Source organism: Acomys minous, assembly GCF_964271855.1.
Source record: "Acomys minous genome assembly, chromosome: 3".
NCBI classification, from domain to species: Eukaryota; Metazoa; Chordata; class Mammalia; order Rodentia; family Muridae; genus Acomys; species Acomys minous.
This window is the reverse complement of record NC_140485.1, coordinates 136,825,770-136,841,839: the sequence shown is the minus strand read 5'-3', so window position 1 is coordinate 136,841,839 and position 16,070 is coordinate 136,825,770. Positions and strand designations below refer to the sequence as shown.

The 16,070-nt window shown below is 47.4% G+C and overlaps 1 protein-coding gene and 1 long non-coding RNA gene across 4 annotated transcripts in view; one reads left to right on the top strand and one right to left on the bottom strand.

The window, feature by feature from the left end:
* Window positions 1-16,070, bottom strand: part of ZDHHC14 (zDHHC palmitoyltransferase 14) — a 288,842-nt gene that overhangs the window by 49,703 nt on the left and 223,069 nt on the right. For all 3 annotated transcript variants that reach the window (XM_084777441.1, XM_084777439.1, XM_084777440.1), the window contains one exon: window positions 15,873-16,031. In XM_084777441.1, coding sequence (XP_084633567.1) covers window positions 15,873-16,031 — 159 coding nt within the window. The remainder of the gene's footprint in view (window positions 1-15,872; window positions 16,032-16,070) is intronic.
* Window positions 1-16,070, top strand: part of LOC311595087 — a 31,809-nt gene that overhangs the window by 9,367 nt on the left and 6,372 nt on the right. The window contains exon 2 of the long non-coding RNA XR_014778309.1: window positions 8,597-8,687. This is a non-coding gene — a long non-coding RNA (uncharacterized lncRNA). The remainder of the gene's footprint in view (window positions 1-8,596; window positions 8,688-16,070) is intronic.

Here is a 16,070-nt window from a genome sequence, read left to right as displayed (position 1 = left end):
AGGTTTGTCATCTGTTTTAATTCTGGTTTTCTAGTGGTAATGGATTTACGTCTCAAGGAGAAGAGGCAGGCAGGTGCTGGAGAGGCCAGCGTTTGGAAGCAAGTCATACTGTGACTTCGACTTAAAAGCTGTTTTTGCTAAACAAACAAACAAAACAAAACAAAACCACCACCACCCCCCCCAAAAAAACCCTGACTCCTTGCTTGATACCTAAAACCCTACATCCACCTTCGTTCTTCTTCCCCCCCGTGGTGTCCTATCCACCCAGGTGCCTACTGGAGGGAATATATTCATTTTTTTTCTCTATGCCTGATTATTCCTTGTGTCCAGGAACTGCTAATTGCACATCTAGTCTTTTCTAGCCTTCTGTTTCTGTTCCTGAAGCTCGCTGCAGCTTATGTGTCTTTACGCTTTCTTTCACAAACCACTGTCATGTCACCTCTTCTGGGAAGCCCTCTTCACTGTGCCCTCCACACTGTTGCCAGGGGGACCTTTCGATGCAGATGGCATCTCATCAGCTCTTTGGCCTGTGTTCCCTGGGTGATTCTTGGTGAAGGTGCCCTAGGTCTCTTCTCGATGGTGGCAACCCTGTGTGTATGTGTTGCTGACAGTCCCGACGGCTAGGTTTCCAGACGAGCATTCAACTCTCACTTTCTCTTCCTCACCTATACCCATGCTGTACATCAGCTGTCCTCACCATATCTCATTTTTCTAAAAAGGGCCACCACTTATAACAATAACAACAACTACAATTATGAAACTCTGGAGGATTTACAGTTAGGCGGTACGTGTTTGTTATGACCTGGGGCATTCGAAGTTGAGGTCCCAATGTGTGTGGTCTGTGCTGTTATGGAACAGCGTCATACTGTTGAAAGGACACGGGTCTCTCAAGTCAGTGTCCTGAATTCCGGCCTTGGCTTTTTGCCTGTTGAGCAATGTTACCCAAAGTTCTTTCCTGCTCTCATACTATGATTACATTTTAAGAATTTAAGTCAACTGTGACCGTTCTAAGAAAATGTGGCAGTGCTGGTGGGCCTCAGCAGAGGAACTACAACTAAAGAGCCTAAAAACAAACAAACAAACAAATCAACCCTGAAGCTCTGAGACACCCAGGTTAAGCCCAGAACTAATTGGTGGCTCTAAAAGCAGACAGGAACTATGAAGCACACAGCAGGAGCCGTGCAGGCAGACTGGGGTCTGTGCAGGCTTCCTCAGCTCTAAACACAGGGTGCTGTTTTTGTTTCCTGTTGATCATATAAAGCGCATAAACACTCCACTGAGTCACTGTGGTCTAGGCAGGACAGCTTAATTAATTCTCTAAACTAACCTCCCTCTCGTGGCCAGTGGCAGCTGCGTAGCTTATGGGGCCCACTATGAAATGGAATCGTGGGACAGTTTATATAAAAGCTGTTTAGAACTTTGAGATGCTTCCAGAAGGGCCTGGCATCAGTGCTACCCCCTCCCCCCCCTTCCTGGACTGCAACGGTGGACAAACTGTACATCTCGAAGCCCGTCACGGTTTAATGGCCTGGCAACGAGACTTTCTGAGCTGTTGCAGATGAACACTTAGGGCTGGCTGGTTTTGTAGAAGGGTTCATGGAGGGTTAGTAAGACCAAGGCATAGGAGGAGTCTGAGAGCAGGAGTTAAACCTTAAAGCAGCCAGCAGCCAGCCCACAGGGGCGGCCTGAGGCAGGAGGACAATGCTCTCCCTGCTCAACCAAGGTTCTCTGAAAGCTGCCAGTTGCAGAGTCCCTGGGCCTGGGATAGGAAGGCCCCAGCCTGCTGATGTTGATGTAGCTGGGGTGAGGACATCCAGACGGAGATGTGATGGGGACAAGGGAGAGAAGGAAGGAGGATAGCACATCAGGAGAGACCGGGGAAACTGGAGCGGAGAGCCAGCAAAGGGCTGGACCAACCTGCCCCTCCTCTGCCCCTTTTTATAGTACTGGGAACTGTTTTAGCCTCTATGGCTGCGGTTCTTAACTGTTTTTTCATTTCCCAGTGCTTTGAAAAAGCTTATGAAAACTACTGGCCTGTCCCAACCTGCCCCCTACAAAGTAATCTACATTTTCTAAAGCCCTGCTCTTGGACACTAGGGCAAAGAATTACAGGACTAGGAATGTAGATAATAGAAATCGAAGTGATTTATTTCAACAGCTAATTTAAAATAGTTTTATTGTAAGAGGACAGGCCAGCAGGTGTCTTTTACAGAGTGACTGCTTTCCTGCCACATGGCATGCTGATATGCCACCCTTAGTGTCTCAGAGGCATGGCTGTAAAAGCTCAGCCTTGGGCGGGTAAGTACTGGGGCTCGTCTGGCCTAACTCAGCCACTTACTCAGAAGGGAAGTGGTTTTGCTTGCCCTTTAACCCTAGGTTCTTTTAACAAAAGGTCAAACTCAACTAGTGGAATAGGTCAGTAACTAGTGGGTCATGACCAGCACCAAAATGGAAGACAAGAGGCCACACCAGGCATTGCATGTGGTAAGCAAAACGCCTCAAGACTTCCTCTCTGAGCTGGCGTTCACTGGGATCCCACTGGGGGGAAATGCACTTCTTTCTGCAAGTCACAGGAAAGCAGAAATACGAATGCTATGGCTTCATGGCACGGGAGAGGCCTTAAACTATTTGCTGAGTGAATACATGTATGCTAAGCTGTTCTGTAGCAGGCCTAAGGCTGTGAGGTCTTTCCATGCTGTCATTTCCGTCCTGCAAGGACTGTCGCAGGAATACTGATCAGATTTAACATTTAAAAACATATTTACCTTGACGGCCTGCAGGAGGGGTGTGTGTGTGTGTGTGTGTGTGTGTGTGTGTGTGTGTGTGTGTGTGTGTGTGTGTACTTACAAGTGCATGTGTATGTATGTTCAGAAGTCAGCTTTGGATTTTCCTCAATTGTCATGACAGAGTTTTTCTCTGGCCACTTGGCCATGTGAAGCTGGCTGGGCCCCAGGGTGCTCTCCCCTCCTTTCTTAAGCACTGGGGGATTACAAGTGGGTGCCACCATGCTAACTTTTTGTATGTTTGTTTTTAACACGTTTCCTAGGGCGATTGAACTGAGACCCCCACACTCCCCAGGCGTTTGTGTTAAGTACCTTGCCTAGGGAACCATCTTCCTAGCTCTGAGGCCTAATGGGCCCTTCTTGGAGGTTTGAGGGTAAGGCCACAGGGGAAGGGAACCTTATCTTTTCCAGCTGGGAGCAGTGAATGATAGAGTTTAGAGATGCCTCCTTGTTCTCCTAAGAGAAGACTAGAACAGAGGTGACAGTGGGTCCCCAAAAGCAATCTTGATTTCGTCCCCCTCCCGGGCCAGTGCTGTCCATAAGTGCTATTGCCGGAGCACTGCCACTTGGAGAGAAACATCTGCCCTTTTGGGAGCATATATGCTGATGAGGCAGAGACAATCTGCAGGCAAACTCATGTATGCATCTGCCATGACAGCACAGTGTTAAGGAGGAGTATGGGAAGATGCTAGGAGCGGGGGATGGGAGGCTTCCCTGTGGCAGTACATACCAAAATGTGGAGTTGAGAAAGGAGCCAGAGGCTGGGGCCAGAAGGCTTTGAGAGGCATGGCATATTCCCAGCTGGAGCATCTGGCTTGTGGGGTGGTCCTGGGGCTCATGGGCCCACAGAGAGGTGGTCCTTTTGACTAGTGGACCAATTCTGCTTAGGGATGGTTACTGTAGCGTCAGGTAGAGGCTGGAATATGTGGGGAGCAGGAATTAAGGTTGGAGGTTCTCTAGGAGACTTCTGTGTGGGTGAGGTACGAGGCATTGGTAGCCTGTAGCTGCTGTGACAGGGTAGAGAGAGAAAGAGATATGTGATTGGAGTCTACTTGGAGAGTGAAAGCCTGGGATGTGGGGAGGGGTGAGGTGAGCAGAGGGTAGCAGGGAGGTGCCCCCTGGGACTTTCTGAGCAACGTTGACATTCAGGGAAGACTGATCTGGGGCATCTATGTCCCCCCAAGTGGAAGTATCTGGTTTAAGCCTCATCTACCAAGTCTAAAGCTTAGAAAAGAGATTTGAGCTAGAGTAAAAACATGATAGAGACTTCTGGAGAGCAGAGTGGGGCATGTAGAGAGTACACATTCCAAAGAGACACACAGCCACAGACCATCCGTAAATACAAAAGGACCGAGCAAGTCCCAGAGAGCAGCAACAGAGGAGGAACAAAGAGAGACAGGGAGGGACAGAGGGAGGGAGGGTGAGAGGGAGGGAAAGAGGAAGAGAGGGAGGGAGGGAAAGAGGAAGAGAGGGAGGGAGAGAGCGAGCGAGGGAAAGGATTGGGCAGGGAGAGTCTGGCCAACAGAAACAGACCTCACTGGAGTAATTACTGTGACTTTTTCTGGGTGTTGAAGAAAAGTATTTTTAAAACTGACTGCATTTAGACAATTCCAGGGAAAGCAGGCGAGCACTTGGCCAGAGGTCACCCCTCTATTGGCTTGGACCCAGCTGCAGTCACAAGCCTTGCATGCAAAGCAGCATCTCTGAATTATGCGTGGACATTCAGCCCCCCCCCCCCCCCCGCCCCATAGGACAAACCAAAGCTCTGTGGGTTAAACATTCTTGTTGGCGCAACTCGTGCTATAAATCTCTTCCAGTGAGATAGGCAGTCTTGTTCTCTTGCCTAAAATTACTTCGATGAACAAACAAATAAATGCACTGATTATAGAAGACACCATACAGTATAAAATTTAGTGTAAATGTACTGTGTTAAATCATCAGAGGCCTCTAAGGAAGCAAATTTGGAGCTGGAAAGATGGCCCAACATCTGCAAAGAGGCTGCTCCTGCAGAGGACTTGGCTTTGATTCCCAGAACCCATACTGGGCAGGTCACAACTACCTGTAACTCTAACTTCAGGGGCACTGACGCCCTCTTCTGGCCTCCAGGGGCATCTGCATGCATGTGGTGCATAAACACACAAGCAGGTACATACATACACGTAAACAAAAATTTAAAGAGAAAGCATGTCTTAAAAGTGCATGTACATGAGAAAACATAACAGGAACATCTAGAAAGTCCAACAGGGATGAGCAGTCATCAATTCTGCTTCCATGGACACTTGTAATTGGTACTCCATCTATGTGTTAGCTGCCCAAACAGCTAGACTATGGGCAGACAGGGGGCTGGCTCTGCACGGGGAAGGGCTCTGGTCCCTTTCTGAATAGTCTCTTGCAGTAAATGAACAAACTGACATTCTCGCTCTGTACGTTTTATGTACAGATGTCCCCCAAGGGACAGTTCTGCTCTTGGTACCTCAACAAAAGTTGAGTTCCTGGGTTTAAGTTGAGAGCCTCCAGGGAGTGTCCCTGCCTTCCTGGGGTGGGTGAGCTCAGCCTCATCCCTTCTCCTTTTGTGTTCAGCTCCTTCCTACACCCCTGACTCCAGGAGCTGTCCAGACACTCAGGGTGACAGACACCTAAAACACAAGACCTTCGGAGACAAGGCTCTTTAAAACTCCATGGGGCGGTGTGTACCTTTTCAGGGCTCAGATTCCTGACTCTGATCCCAGGTAAGGTCCATTAAGCCTATCTCTCTGTGGGGCAAAGGTGAGAGGGGTCATTGCTGGAATCACAGTAACACCACGTCAGGGGTTTGTGGGAGTGTTTGCAGCCGTCTCTGTAAAGCACCAAGATGGTCCACCCCCGTAGGCAAGGAGAATGCTCCCAGCAGCATGTTAGGACCCTCTTTATGTCTATGGAGGAGACCTCAGGCTCATCTGGACCCTCCCCTGGGTTGCATGGTGGCACATGGCATCTATGGTTCTTCTTTCTATTCATACTAGCGGGAACACTGCTCACTCCAGCCTCTGATGCTACCCCTGGGTGTTTGTGAAGGCTTCTCTGCCTCTGAGTTTCATATGTGTCTGCCTCTATTCCCTTCTCTGGCCCCAGAAAAGGGAAGATGCTGTTTTGGAGAGGGCTCACAGAAGCGTCTTCTGCTGTAGCATCTGTAACACACTTTATCTAAGACAATCAGGAAGCCTGCCCTACTCACCAAATACCTGCTAGTGCTCTTCATAATGCTATGGCACCTCGTAAACTGTACACAGCTGAGCAAAAGACAAGGCTACCGTGTTGGTGACAGGGAGACAACTGGCTAAGGGTAACTGTTTAGTGATGCTGGGTATCCCTTCAGAAGCAGCAGTATCCTCAGCAGCTTTGGGGGAGCCCCCATCTCACATGGAAAGAGTCATGCCCCCCACTACCCACCTCCTCCTTTTGTCTTGCTGACTGGAACTTGCCTCTTGGAACTCAGGTGAGATGTTCCTTCCTGTGCACTGAGCATCTTTCACATGACCCGTGTGTTCCTAGGTATCATTTACTTCCTGTGTCTGCTAGTCTACCTGGAAGCTCATTGGGCACAAGTCCCACTCACCATCATCTCCCAGTATCCATCCAGCACAGGGCCAGGCTCACAAGCAACGGTTGGTCTGTGGCTCATAACTGCGTGAGTGAACAGAGGGCTCGCTGTCTGTGCTCACAGCCCTGAGAGGTCCTTAGCTCTGGTACTCAATGCTTCTCTCAGCACAGCATGTCCCGATCCAGGGGCAAGCATACCAGCAATGGCTTTTTAATTCTGCTGCAAAGTGCCAGCGCGAGCAGAGATGGGGGGAAATGCATCATGTTTCAATTCCTTGATGAAAAATGAACCCATACATTGGGTAGGCTAGGAAGTGGGTTTTCAAGCATAAATCCTTAGAAAACGGCTTACTTGTATCACATGACAAATGGCACACCAACTATACTGTTGTTGAGCTTAACTCCTAAGAGGCAAGAATACACTCCAATACTGCAGCAACTTTGCCAGCGTGTAGTGGTAAGGCATGTGATACAAACCCTCTTAGGAGAGCATGGGGCTTGGAAACAAGAGCCACTTTCAGTTGTGACACTGCTGAATATTCACCTGTGGAAAGGTTTTAGTGTCCTAACATTATGGGTCCCTTCTACCCCAATCCCCTATATCTTTTTCTCTACTCCCCAATATTTTTTTTTTTAACACAGGCTCTCTCTATTTAGCCTTCACTGTCCTGGAACTCACTATGTAGACCATATGCATATAGACCAAGCTGGCTTTTTAACTCACAGAGGTCTGCCTGCCCCTTCCTTGCGAGTGCTGGGATTAAAGGCATGCACTGCCATGCCCAGGTATCCCAGTAGTTCTGTGTGGGATAATGGGACAGGACAAGAGCACCTGGGAATAACGGTTGCTTCAACAGTGTTGACATTGCCACTTGGCTAAGATGGCTCCATTTATCCTGAACAGAGCGTTGAGAGCAGCCACAGATGCTATGCCCTCTCTCCTGTAATGAAGGCTTAACCCAAGTCACTGACACCAGGTTCTGCCCACCCCAGGGACACTGCAGGAGGACTGGCCTCCACCTTCAGGAAGCTGTGTGCTACACATCTATGCTTGGGTTGAAAAGGGAAAGGAAGAAAGAAAAAAAAAAGAATGAACCTGAGGTATTTTAAAAACAAACTCTTTACATTTACTTATTTATGTGTGGCAGTGGGTGTGTTCATGCCACAGTGTGTGTGTAGAAGCAGTCCCCTCAAGGAAGGTCAGACTCCGAGCATAACTCTGAAAGCGGATGTGTACCTTCTGGGCCAGCAGGCTTTAGCCACGTGAGATGGCTCTGTGGCCCAAGCCTAGCATCAGGGGCTCTTGTGGGTCCCTGCAGCATTTAGCGAACGAGAATGAGTGTGAATACGGGGCTGGTGGAGACGGAAGGACAAAGATTCTCCCTGGGCACCAGCCTTTAAGAGGCCTGAAAGACCGCAGCCATTGTCTACGGTAGCCCAGCCCACCCAGTGCAAGGTCACAAATGAACGCGGCGTGCTAGCTCATCGTGCAGGATGGCAATGGAATTGACAATAGTGGTAAGCGTCTTAAATTTCACAAATCCCGTTACATGTCTGTGAGGCACAGAGAACTACCCCTGAAGTAAACGGTCACACATAAACACAGGCTGGCGGGCCACGAGCAGAGGCTTTGTCTTCCTAGAAACTGTCTCGATGGAGGAGCCTCTTCACGTCTTTATCTAGAAAAGACAGTAATTACATCCCCACAGGTCTGGAATGGGATTTCAAAATAAACATTCTTCCTCTCCCTAAATAGACTCTTTCCGTTTCACTAAGTTCTTCATTTCAAATATGTTCAAGCTCTTAGAAAAATAAAATGTAGCTCATTCCCACAAGCCAAACTGTTTGCATGGCTTTCCTTCTTTTTTTAAACATATAGGTATGTATTAAGCTTTCAAAATTAAAGCACACAAGCAATTGCCCATTATCAAAAGTGCCCACTGTTTCATAGCTCAGGACCGCCCAAGTCTACCAACAGTGTCGGGGGTGTGTGAAATATTGTATGGCTGTGACCCAGCTGTGCACAGCTGGATCCACAAATACCTCAGAAGAAATTTCACGGCCGGCAAGTTATAAAGCCTTTTTAAAAAGTGTGTGTGTGTGTGTGTGTGTGTGTGTGTGTGTGTGTGTGTGTGTGTGCATGTGTGTGTCTGTACACACGCACATGTGAACATGAACCTATTCTATGGACATAGTATCAAACTGCCTCTAAATTCATCTCTCTTCCCCTGCAGACTAGTACAGCTCTCAGACTCATCAGAGAAGCATCTTTGTGCAGTAGAAGTAGGCCAACGCCAAGACCCACAACTGGTCAAAGTGCAGAGAGTAAGTGACTGTGGAGCGCTCGGCCATAAACGAGACCTCTATATCACAACCGCTGTCCCCAAGGCTCAGGGGACATCAGGGAAGAAGAGGGAGAGTACAGATTGTAAGAGTCAGAGGCCGGGGAAGCTGCTGTGAAACAGTGTCTTTGGGACATGACAGGACAGTTGGACCTGTGAATTCACAATAGCTGTGGTTGCCCGCACAGGGCCAACTCAGTCAACATTCATGCATGGTGCAGGAGGGGCGTATGAGCTCTCAGCCCTGGGAGAGTAGCTATGGACAGTTGATGTCTGCTAGGGGGAGGAGTCTTCTTTGGGGCGTGGCCCCTTGTAGTCTGGCAATAATATAATGGATGAGCCCATACTGATGCGTATGTGGACAACACTAATTAGAATCAGTAGGTTATATATATATATATATATATATAGTGAAAGCACAAAGTTGGGAGGAGTTGGGGATAAAGAAAAGTGAATAAAATTAAAATGCACTGTATACATGCTTGACATTTTTGAGGAATATATAATTCTGAGTGTTATAGCTTTCTTTTGTTTTTTTTTTCTATTGTTTTCTACATATGCCACAACTGGAGCCTTGAAGACTGTCAACTGTCATCAAGAATTGATGAAAAGTTTTCTTTAAAACTTGATTATTTTGTTTATACATTTATTTTTGTGGTGGATTCCTAGCTTTTTTGGTGAAGGGGGGCGGCTAGGTTATCAGGTGATGTGGTTGGCACGTTATCTGATTTTTGAAATTCAGAGATTATTTATTGAAGTCTAATACAACTCATTTCTACTTATGCTCCATGGACAGTTGGTAATGGCAAGTACATCTTATAGATAATAAATTTCAACATATTTATCACCTTTTATTGGTATCTTTGATTTTCTTGTATTCTGGTGACCCAAATGGTGAAAATAAAAGAGGGGTGCTATTTTTCTCTAGGGTTAGGTTTACACCAAACTACCCTGAAATGTTCTATTACTGTTTACTTTATGTGTTTTATACTGTGTTATCTGGTGCATGCCTGTTGATCAACCATACTCTTTACCAGAACATAATTACTCTCTGCTCTGTGAAGTAGCAGACATAATATATTCTGCCCTAAGTTCTGTGCCCTCTGCTTTCAGACACTATCTCTCGGGACTAACTTTTACTTTGATGCATATAAGGTACCACAATGCCTGACATATCCGTGCTCAGCAAATGTTGGTGAAATGCAATGAGATTTCTGGACATAGGGAACCACACGGAAATGCCCTGTGTGCTTGGGTTCCAAGGAGGAAATGCATGCCATCCCACTCGCATGATACAATTTATTTAAAAAAGAAGATTAGCTCCCTTCCCAGACCCAAATATCTGAGAAGTAATTGCAGAACACCAGCCGGTACTTAAAGGCAGCTGCCAAGCCAAGTCTCTGCCGTCCCATCCCTCAAACAACACCTGGGGTCTAATGGTTGGTGGTGGTTAGCACACAGCAAGACTGTACTGTAGAGAGAATGTCTTGTGTATTGTATGGATCCATTGCCTGTCAATTAAAAGACCTACAGCCTATAGGAAAAGTTAAAATAGAAGGTGGGACATCTGCTAGGAAGAAAGGAGTTTGGGATAGAGCCATATGCGTAGGATTTGTCTGGGAAGATGTGAGGATGACAGATGCATGGTACCTGGGCACAGGCAGCCAGCCATGTGACAAAAATGCAGATTAGTATGAGTGGGTTATTTTAAGTTATTAGCTAGTCAGGGAATGAGCCTAGCTATATGATCTAGGTATTTGTAAATATATTTTTGAGTCTGAGTTGTTATTCTGAGAGCTTGGGGCCAGGAAGGAAAAAACCTCTGACAATGGTTTACACTACACACAAGGAGTCCCACAGCCTGAGGTGACACCACAGAGGAAGCTACTAGAGCAACAGAAGGGACAATATGGGACAAGAGGGGGACATGGTAAAGTGTGGCCAAGGGCTCAGGAGGGGAGCGTAAAAAGGAAGGGGAGGGAGCAAGGTGAGATTCATATGAACTTCCATGAGAGTTGGGAAGCCCTACCCAACAGGAGAGAATTCCTGCAAAGTCAGGAAGACCAGAAATAACAAAGGGGACAGAAAACAATGGGCCGGGATTTGCCTTGAGTGAAGGAGGCTGGCACTGCCTGGTGTTCTCGGCCTGGCACAGCCTGAGGCCTTTGTCCATTATCTCTTTTGTCCTTCCAGCCCCTGCAGTTGTGGCGCTGTAGGTACAGAGGAGGTCCTTCAGCCCAGAGAACACAGTGGGTCAAGGACCCAGGCAGCTATAGCTCGAGAGTCACTCTTAGCTTGTAATGAAGATCTCTCCATCTAGGCAAAGTTAGACTCCCGGGTAGTCAGTTTACAGATGCTTGCAAACTTCCATCTTCATCATTAGAAAACATCCTTATTAGTTCATCCATAGTGTGTGACTAATTTCAAGGTAGTACCTTCTCATTACACATTGAGGTTGTGTTAAAAATAGCCAATTCTGGGGCTGGGGAGATGGCACGGCAGCTGAGAGGACAGGATTAATTCCCAGCATCCACATGATGGCTCAAAATTACGCCTAACTCCAGTCCTGGGGATTCAGTGCTCTCTTCTGGCCTCTTCAGGTACCAGGGACACAGTGGGACACAGGTATACATGCATCCATACACATAAAATAATGTCAAAATTAAAAATTCAATTCAGGGAAGAAGACAGCAGTAACTGTGTTGAAAGCTGCTGACTCTTCCAACACTGATGGAGCCCAGGAAAGATCAGACATTGGCTGCCAGTCAGGAAAGAGAGAGAGAGCGGACTGTCCACAGGCATTTTGTCCTAAGATGTGAGGTCCTAAGAGAGCAGGGGTGGATCTTGGCCCTGGATACTAGTTGCTAAAAAAAAATCTTTTGTAGAGGGGTTGGAGAGATGGTGTAGTGGTTAAGAGCCCTGACTGCTCTTGCAGAGGTCCTGAGTTCAATTCCCAGCAATCACATGGTGGCTCACAACCATCTATAATGTGATCGGATGCATACTGTATACATAATAAATAAAATATATATATAAAAAAGAAATACACCCTCTAAAAAAATCTTTTGTGGGGCAGGTAGATGATTCAGTGGATGAAGGTGTTTGATACAAAGCCACCGGGATGTCAGTTCAATCCCGGGAACACACATGGTGGTGGTTGGTGGGGCGGGGGCGGGGGGCAGGGGGGACAGACTCCTGTAGGGTGTCCTATGACTACCACACATAGGCCATAACATGCATGCACCCGTGCTCTCCCCAACACAAATAAATACATTTAAAAGTATTTTTGTAAGGTTGCCTGGGTGATCAGACAGCCTCAAATAGTCTATTCCAGAGGTACAGAAGTGCCTGACGGCAACATCAGGGAACTGGTTAGAGAAGGAGGGCGGGTCAGAGAAAGAGACAGACACCCACACAGCAAAGACACACATGGGAGAGAGACAGAGACATGTTTTATGTGTTCTCTTCTATTACTGAAGGTTGTCAAAATCCTACCAGTAAAGCAAGACTTTTGCCTGCCAGGATGAACCAACTTCTCTCTCTCTCTCTCTCTCTCTCTCTCTCTCTCTCTCTCTCTCTCTCTCTCTCTCTCTCTCTCTCTCGCATATACACCTTTTTTATGGGTATATACATTAGTGTGCACATAGGTGTAGAGGCCACAGGTCGATAATCAGTCATTTTTCTCTACTATTCTCCATCTCATTTTTTTTTTGAGCAAATTTGCTCACTGAGCCCTCGGCTCACCAATTCACCTAGATCAGCTGGCTAGTAAGCTCAGGACCTGCCCATTTCTGCCTCCACAGCACTGGGATTAGAGACATGCGCTGTTGTATGTGGTTTCGTACATGGATACTGGGGATTTGATCTCTAGTCCTCACGCTTGCAGTTCAAACACATCACTGACTGAACCATCTCCCCAGGCACTGAATCTTTGCGTAAATTGGATAGCTGGGAGCAGCACTGCTAACTTGGGGGTGGGAAGGGTGGTGGCAATATTTACGAATGCTTTGTGTGTGCCACGCCTGGGCAGGGTACTTCAGTAGGCAGGATCTCATTTAATCCTTAGATGAAACTTGTAAGTCTTATTAGATTCACCTTGTCATATAGGGTTGGGAACAGCTGGGAGTATTGAGAAAAAGGTTCCCAGCTCCAGGGTTCTTCAGTGACAAGACTAGGACACAGCCCAGGGTCTGTGTGTTGAAGGTCAGGTCCCAGCCTTAGGGCTCTGCACACTGTTTCTGTGGCTGCATCAGCATCGGCCCTCAAGAAAGCTTTCCCCTCCGCCCTTTCCTAAGGATGCAAAGCCCTTACAACCTGGCCCCCCATTTAAATTTTATTTAACAGAGAAAAAAAAATTTCTAAGTTAACTTAGAAGTCTGCATTTTTCTGTTTCCTCTCCTAATACAAGACTATACTTACCTACCACGCCCGGGAAGTAATGACCCAAAGCTACTCCTGACAAGGGAAGGGAGGTCTGTATTCTATGCTGGGCTTCCAACACACTGATGTCCTTTCTAAAAGTTAGGACTATTTTGGTAAAAAACCTTGAAAATACACTAGCAGCAACCTTGCAATTACACTCCTCTGGGGGAGACTTTTGCCTTCCATTCTATTTCCTAAATGCAGAGGTCTGATCTGTGGCCTGCTCTTCAGTCATGCCAAAGGCTGGTGTTGCACAATTAACTGGAAAAACCAAAGCAATATATGCTTGGATAATACTGTGTGTGTGTGTGCTCGCACACACGCACAAGTTGCAATTAACAGCTTTATTTTAAACCAATTAAACCCAGCACTATGGACCAAACCTCAGAGGCCCCATCAGCCTGTTTCCTTAGGCTGGCTTCCTCTTCCTGACCCCACCCCAGACCTCCTCTCTTTTCTCTCTCCCTTTGGTGGCTCTGGTTTGTGACACATTGCCAAGCTTGCGTGTGTGCTGCTGGGCTGCTGTTGTGACCAAGTCCCTAGAAGGGGCTGTACTTGCCTCCTGCACACTGTGGGTTGATGGCTTGAGCTTTTATAATTGGTAGAGTCCTGGGAAAACGTGCCACCAACTGTGAAAATTCACACATAATGTTGGCAGCAAGATTTACATCCAATTTATCAGGCTCCCTTAAGACACATACGCACCTATGGGCAATGTGGGACCATATGGGGAGTGACTATGGGAATATATGAAGTGCCATGACTCTAACAGAAATTTTCAAACCCTAACTGACTGTGAGAGGGGAAAGGTTTCCTTTTTAAGCGCCATTACAGATCTAGCCCAGAGACAGGAAACAGGATTGAGACAAATTGGTGAGAACCAGTTAGTGGGAATAAAAGGCATTTCAAATGGGGTTTTAAAAAAAAATTCACAAATGAGAAGGAAGTAAACACTTTAGATTTTTAGATGACAATTTCTTATCTAATCCAAATACAGCCTAGGATACGAACCGCCCCCCCGCCCCAGCACCACACAAGAGAGGACATGAAAAATAACAGAAGTGCTGAAGTGACAGGCTGTTTCATCCTATAACAGACCCAAGGGTCAAAATGACAACTCAAGAAAAGACCCTGAGGCTACTGATCATCCCTTCAGGCATCTCCCTGGAGGGCATTGAAGCCACCATGCTGTCTGGTCCCACATGTCCTCTAGGTAGGTGAGGAACAGCCACTGGGTTAGGCATTGCAACAAAGGGTACCGAATCATACCAAGCCTGTCACATGGCCTTATAGGAACCCCATGTGACCTGCATGGAGGACAGGGTACAGCTCTGCTGTCACAGATGCAGAGGGTGACCGTGTATCAAGGACTTGCCTGGAGAAAACCATTCAGAAATACCCAGGTAATAGCAATAACAGCGACAGCAATGGTAGCAGTGACGGTGACAGCATCAGTTACAGTAACAACAGTAACAGTGGTTGTAAGGGCAGCTAATGCTTGCTCCAAGCCTGGCACTGTTCTTACTGCTTTGTGTGTTTCCGTTTGTGATTCTTTCAACCATCCCGCTACAGAGATTGGGAAACCAAGGCTCAGTTTAAGTAGCTTGTCTAAGTCAGACATGGAGCATTTGGAGCATTGGCTACTCTATGTCACACCTCTCAGCCCTAGCTACAGGCTCCTGACTGCGTGGGAAGGGTAGAAGAAAATGCCAGGTTCTCCACAGGGGAATCACAAACTAAGAGAAATGTAAGTTAATAAAAACTAAGACAAATACAGTCAGGGAAAACATAGCCCTTGTATCAAACGACAGATTATTAAAGTTAGGGTAAAGTGAATTTAAGATGAATACGATTTCTCAGTGCAGCGGGAGTTACATTGTAAAATTTAATTTTTCTCGGGAAGAATTGAGACTACGCATTCTGAGACTGAAGGAGAGTGATGGAAATCACTAATGTGTTACTGATGGAGACACTGTTTTGAGGGTGCCCCTCTCCTTCCAGGTGACATTCCACCGTCACCTCCATGGAGGCTGGCTATAGGAACTGCAGTCTTGTGCAGTGTGGCCAAGCCTTACCCTGTCTTTATTGTCACCCTCTTCTCTTAGGAGCAATGTACAGAATGGAGGATGACTATGGTGACCAGCTCCCAGTCTAAAGGCGCAGGAAGCTCTGCCACCCTAGGGTCTGGGATCCGGGTCAGTTGTAGACACCAGTGTTGGGTCAGTAGCAGGCTATAGACAGCCAGGGACCTCTGAGCTGGCACCCTCCCTCTGCCTGTCTCCACTGTCTGAGCTCTAGCTCCATGTGGAAATTGGCTGTTTCTCGACCTCTTTCCTTCCTTCAGATCCAAGGCTTCCTTCATCTCCAAAAGAGGCTTCTGAGCAGCGGGGAGCGGGAGGGAATGCATACAGTACATGCTTTATGTGTGTGGCCAGCGGTCGGGCAATGGAGGGACCTAAGGATGCAGTGGCTGTGTTTCAAGCATCTGTTTATCTGGCATCCAGGGGCAACAAAGGTCCAGTTGCTGGGAAACAAGGTCCAGGGCGTGGCAAGATTAAACCTCCCCCACACAGTGAAACAGAGTGGTGCGTGCGGGCCTGGGCCTGGTGAATGTGTTCAGCGGAGACAGACAAATGCATCAACACAGTAGCCGCTGCTGAGCCTTTGGCACTAAAGACAGGCGCTCTCCATGGTGGCCCCCTAGCAGATATCCGCAACTCATGCTGCACATGCTGCGTCCACTCACCTACGCAGTTATCACACAGGCTGCAGTGGGAGGCTCGAGGGGGGCGGAAAATCTTGCAGGTAAAACAGTACTTTAGTTTCACAGTCTGGCCATTGATGATGACTTCTTTGGTTCTGGGAGGCGGGCGGTACCCCCCTGAACTGGTGCCGTTGGCGATATCTGCGAAAGGAAGGAAAAATAGCACACACCGTCACGATG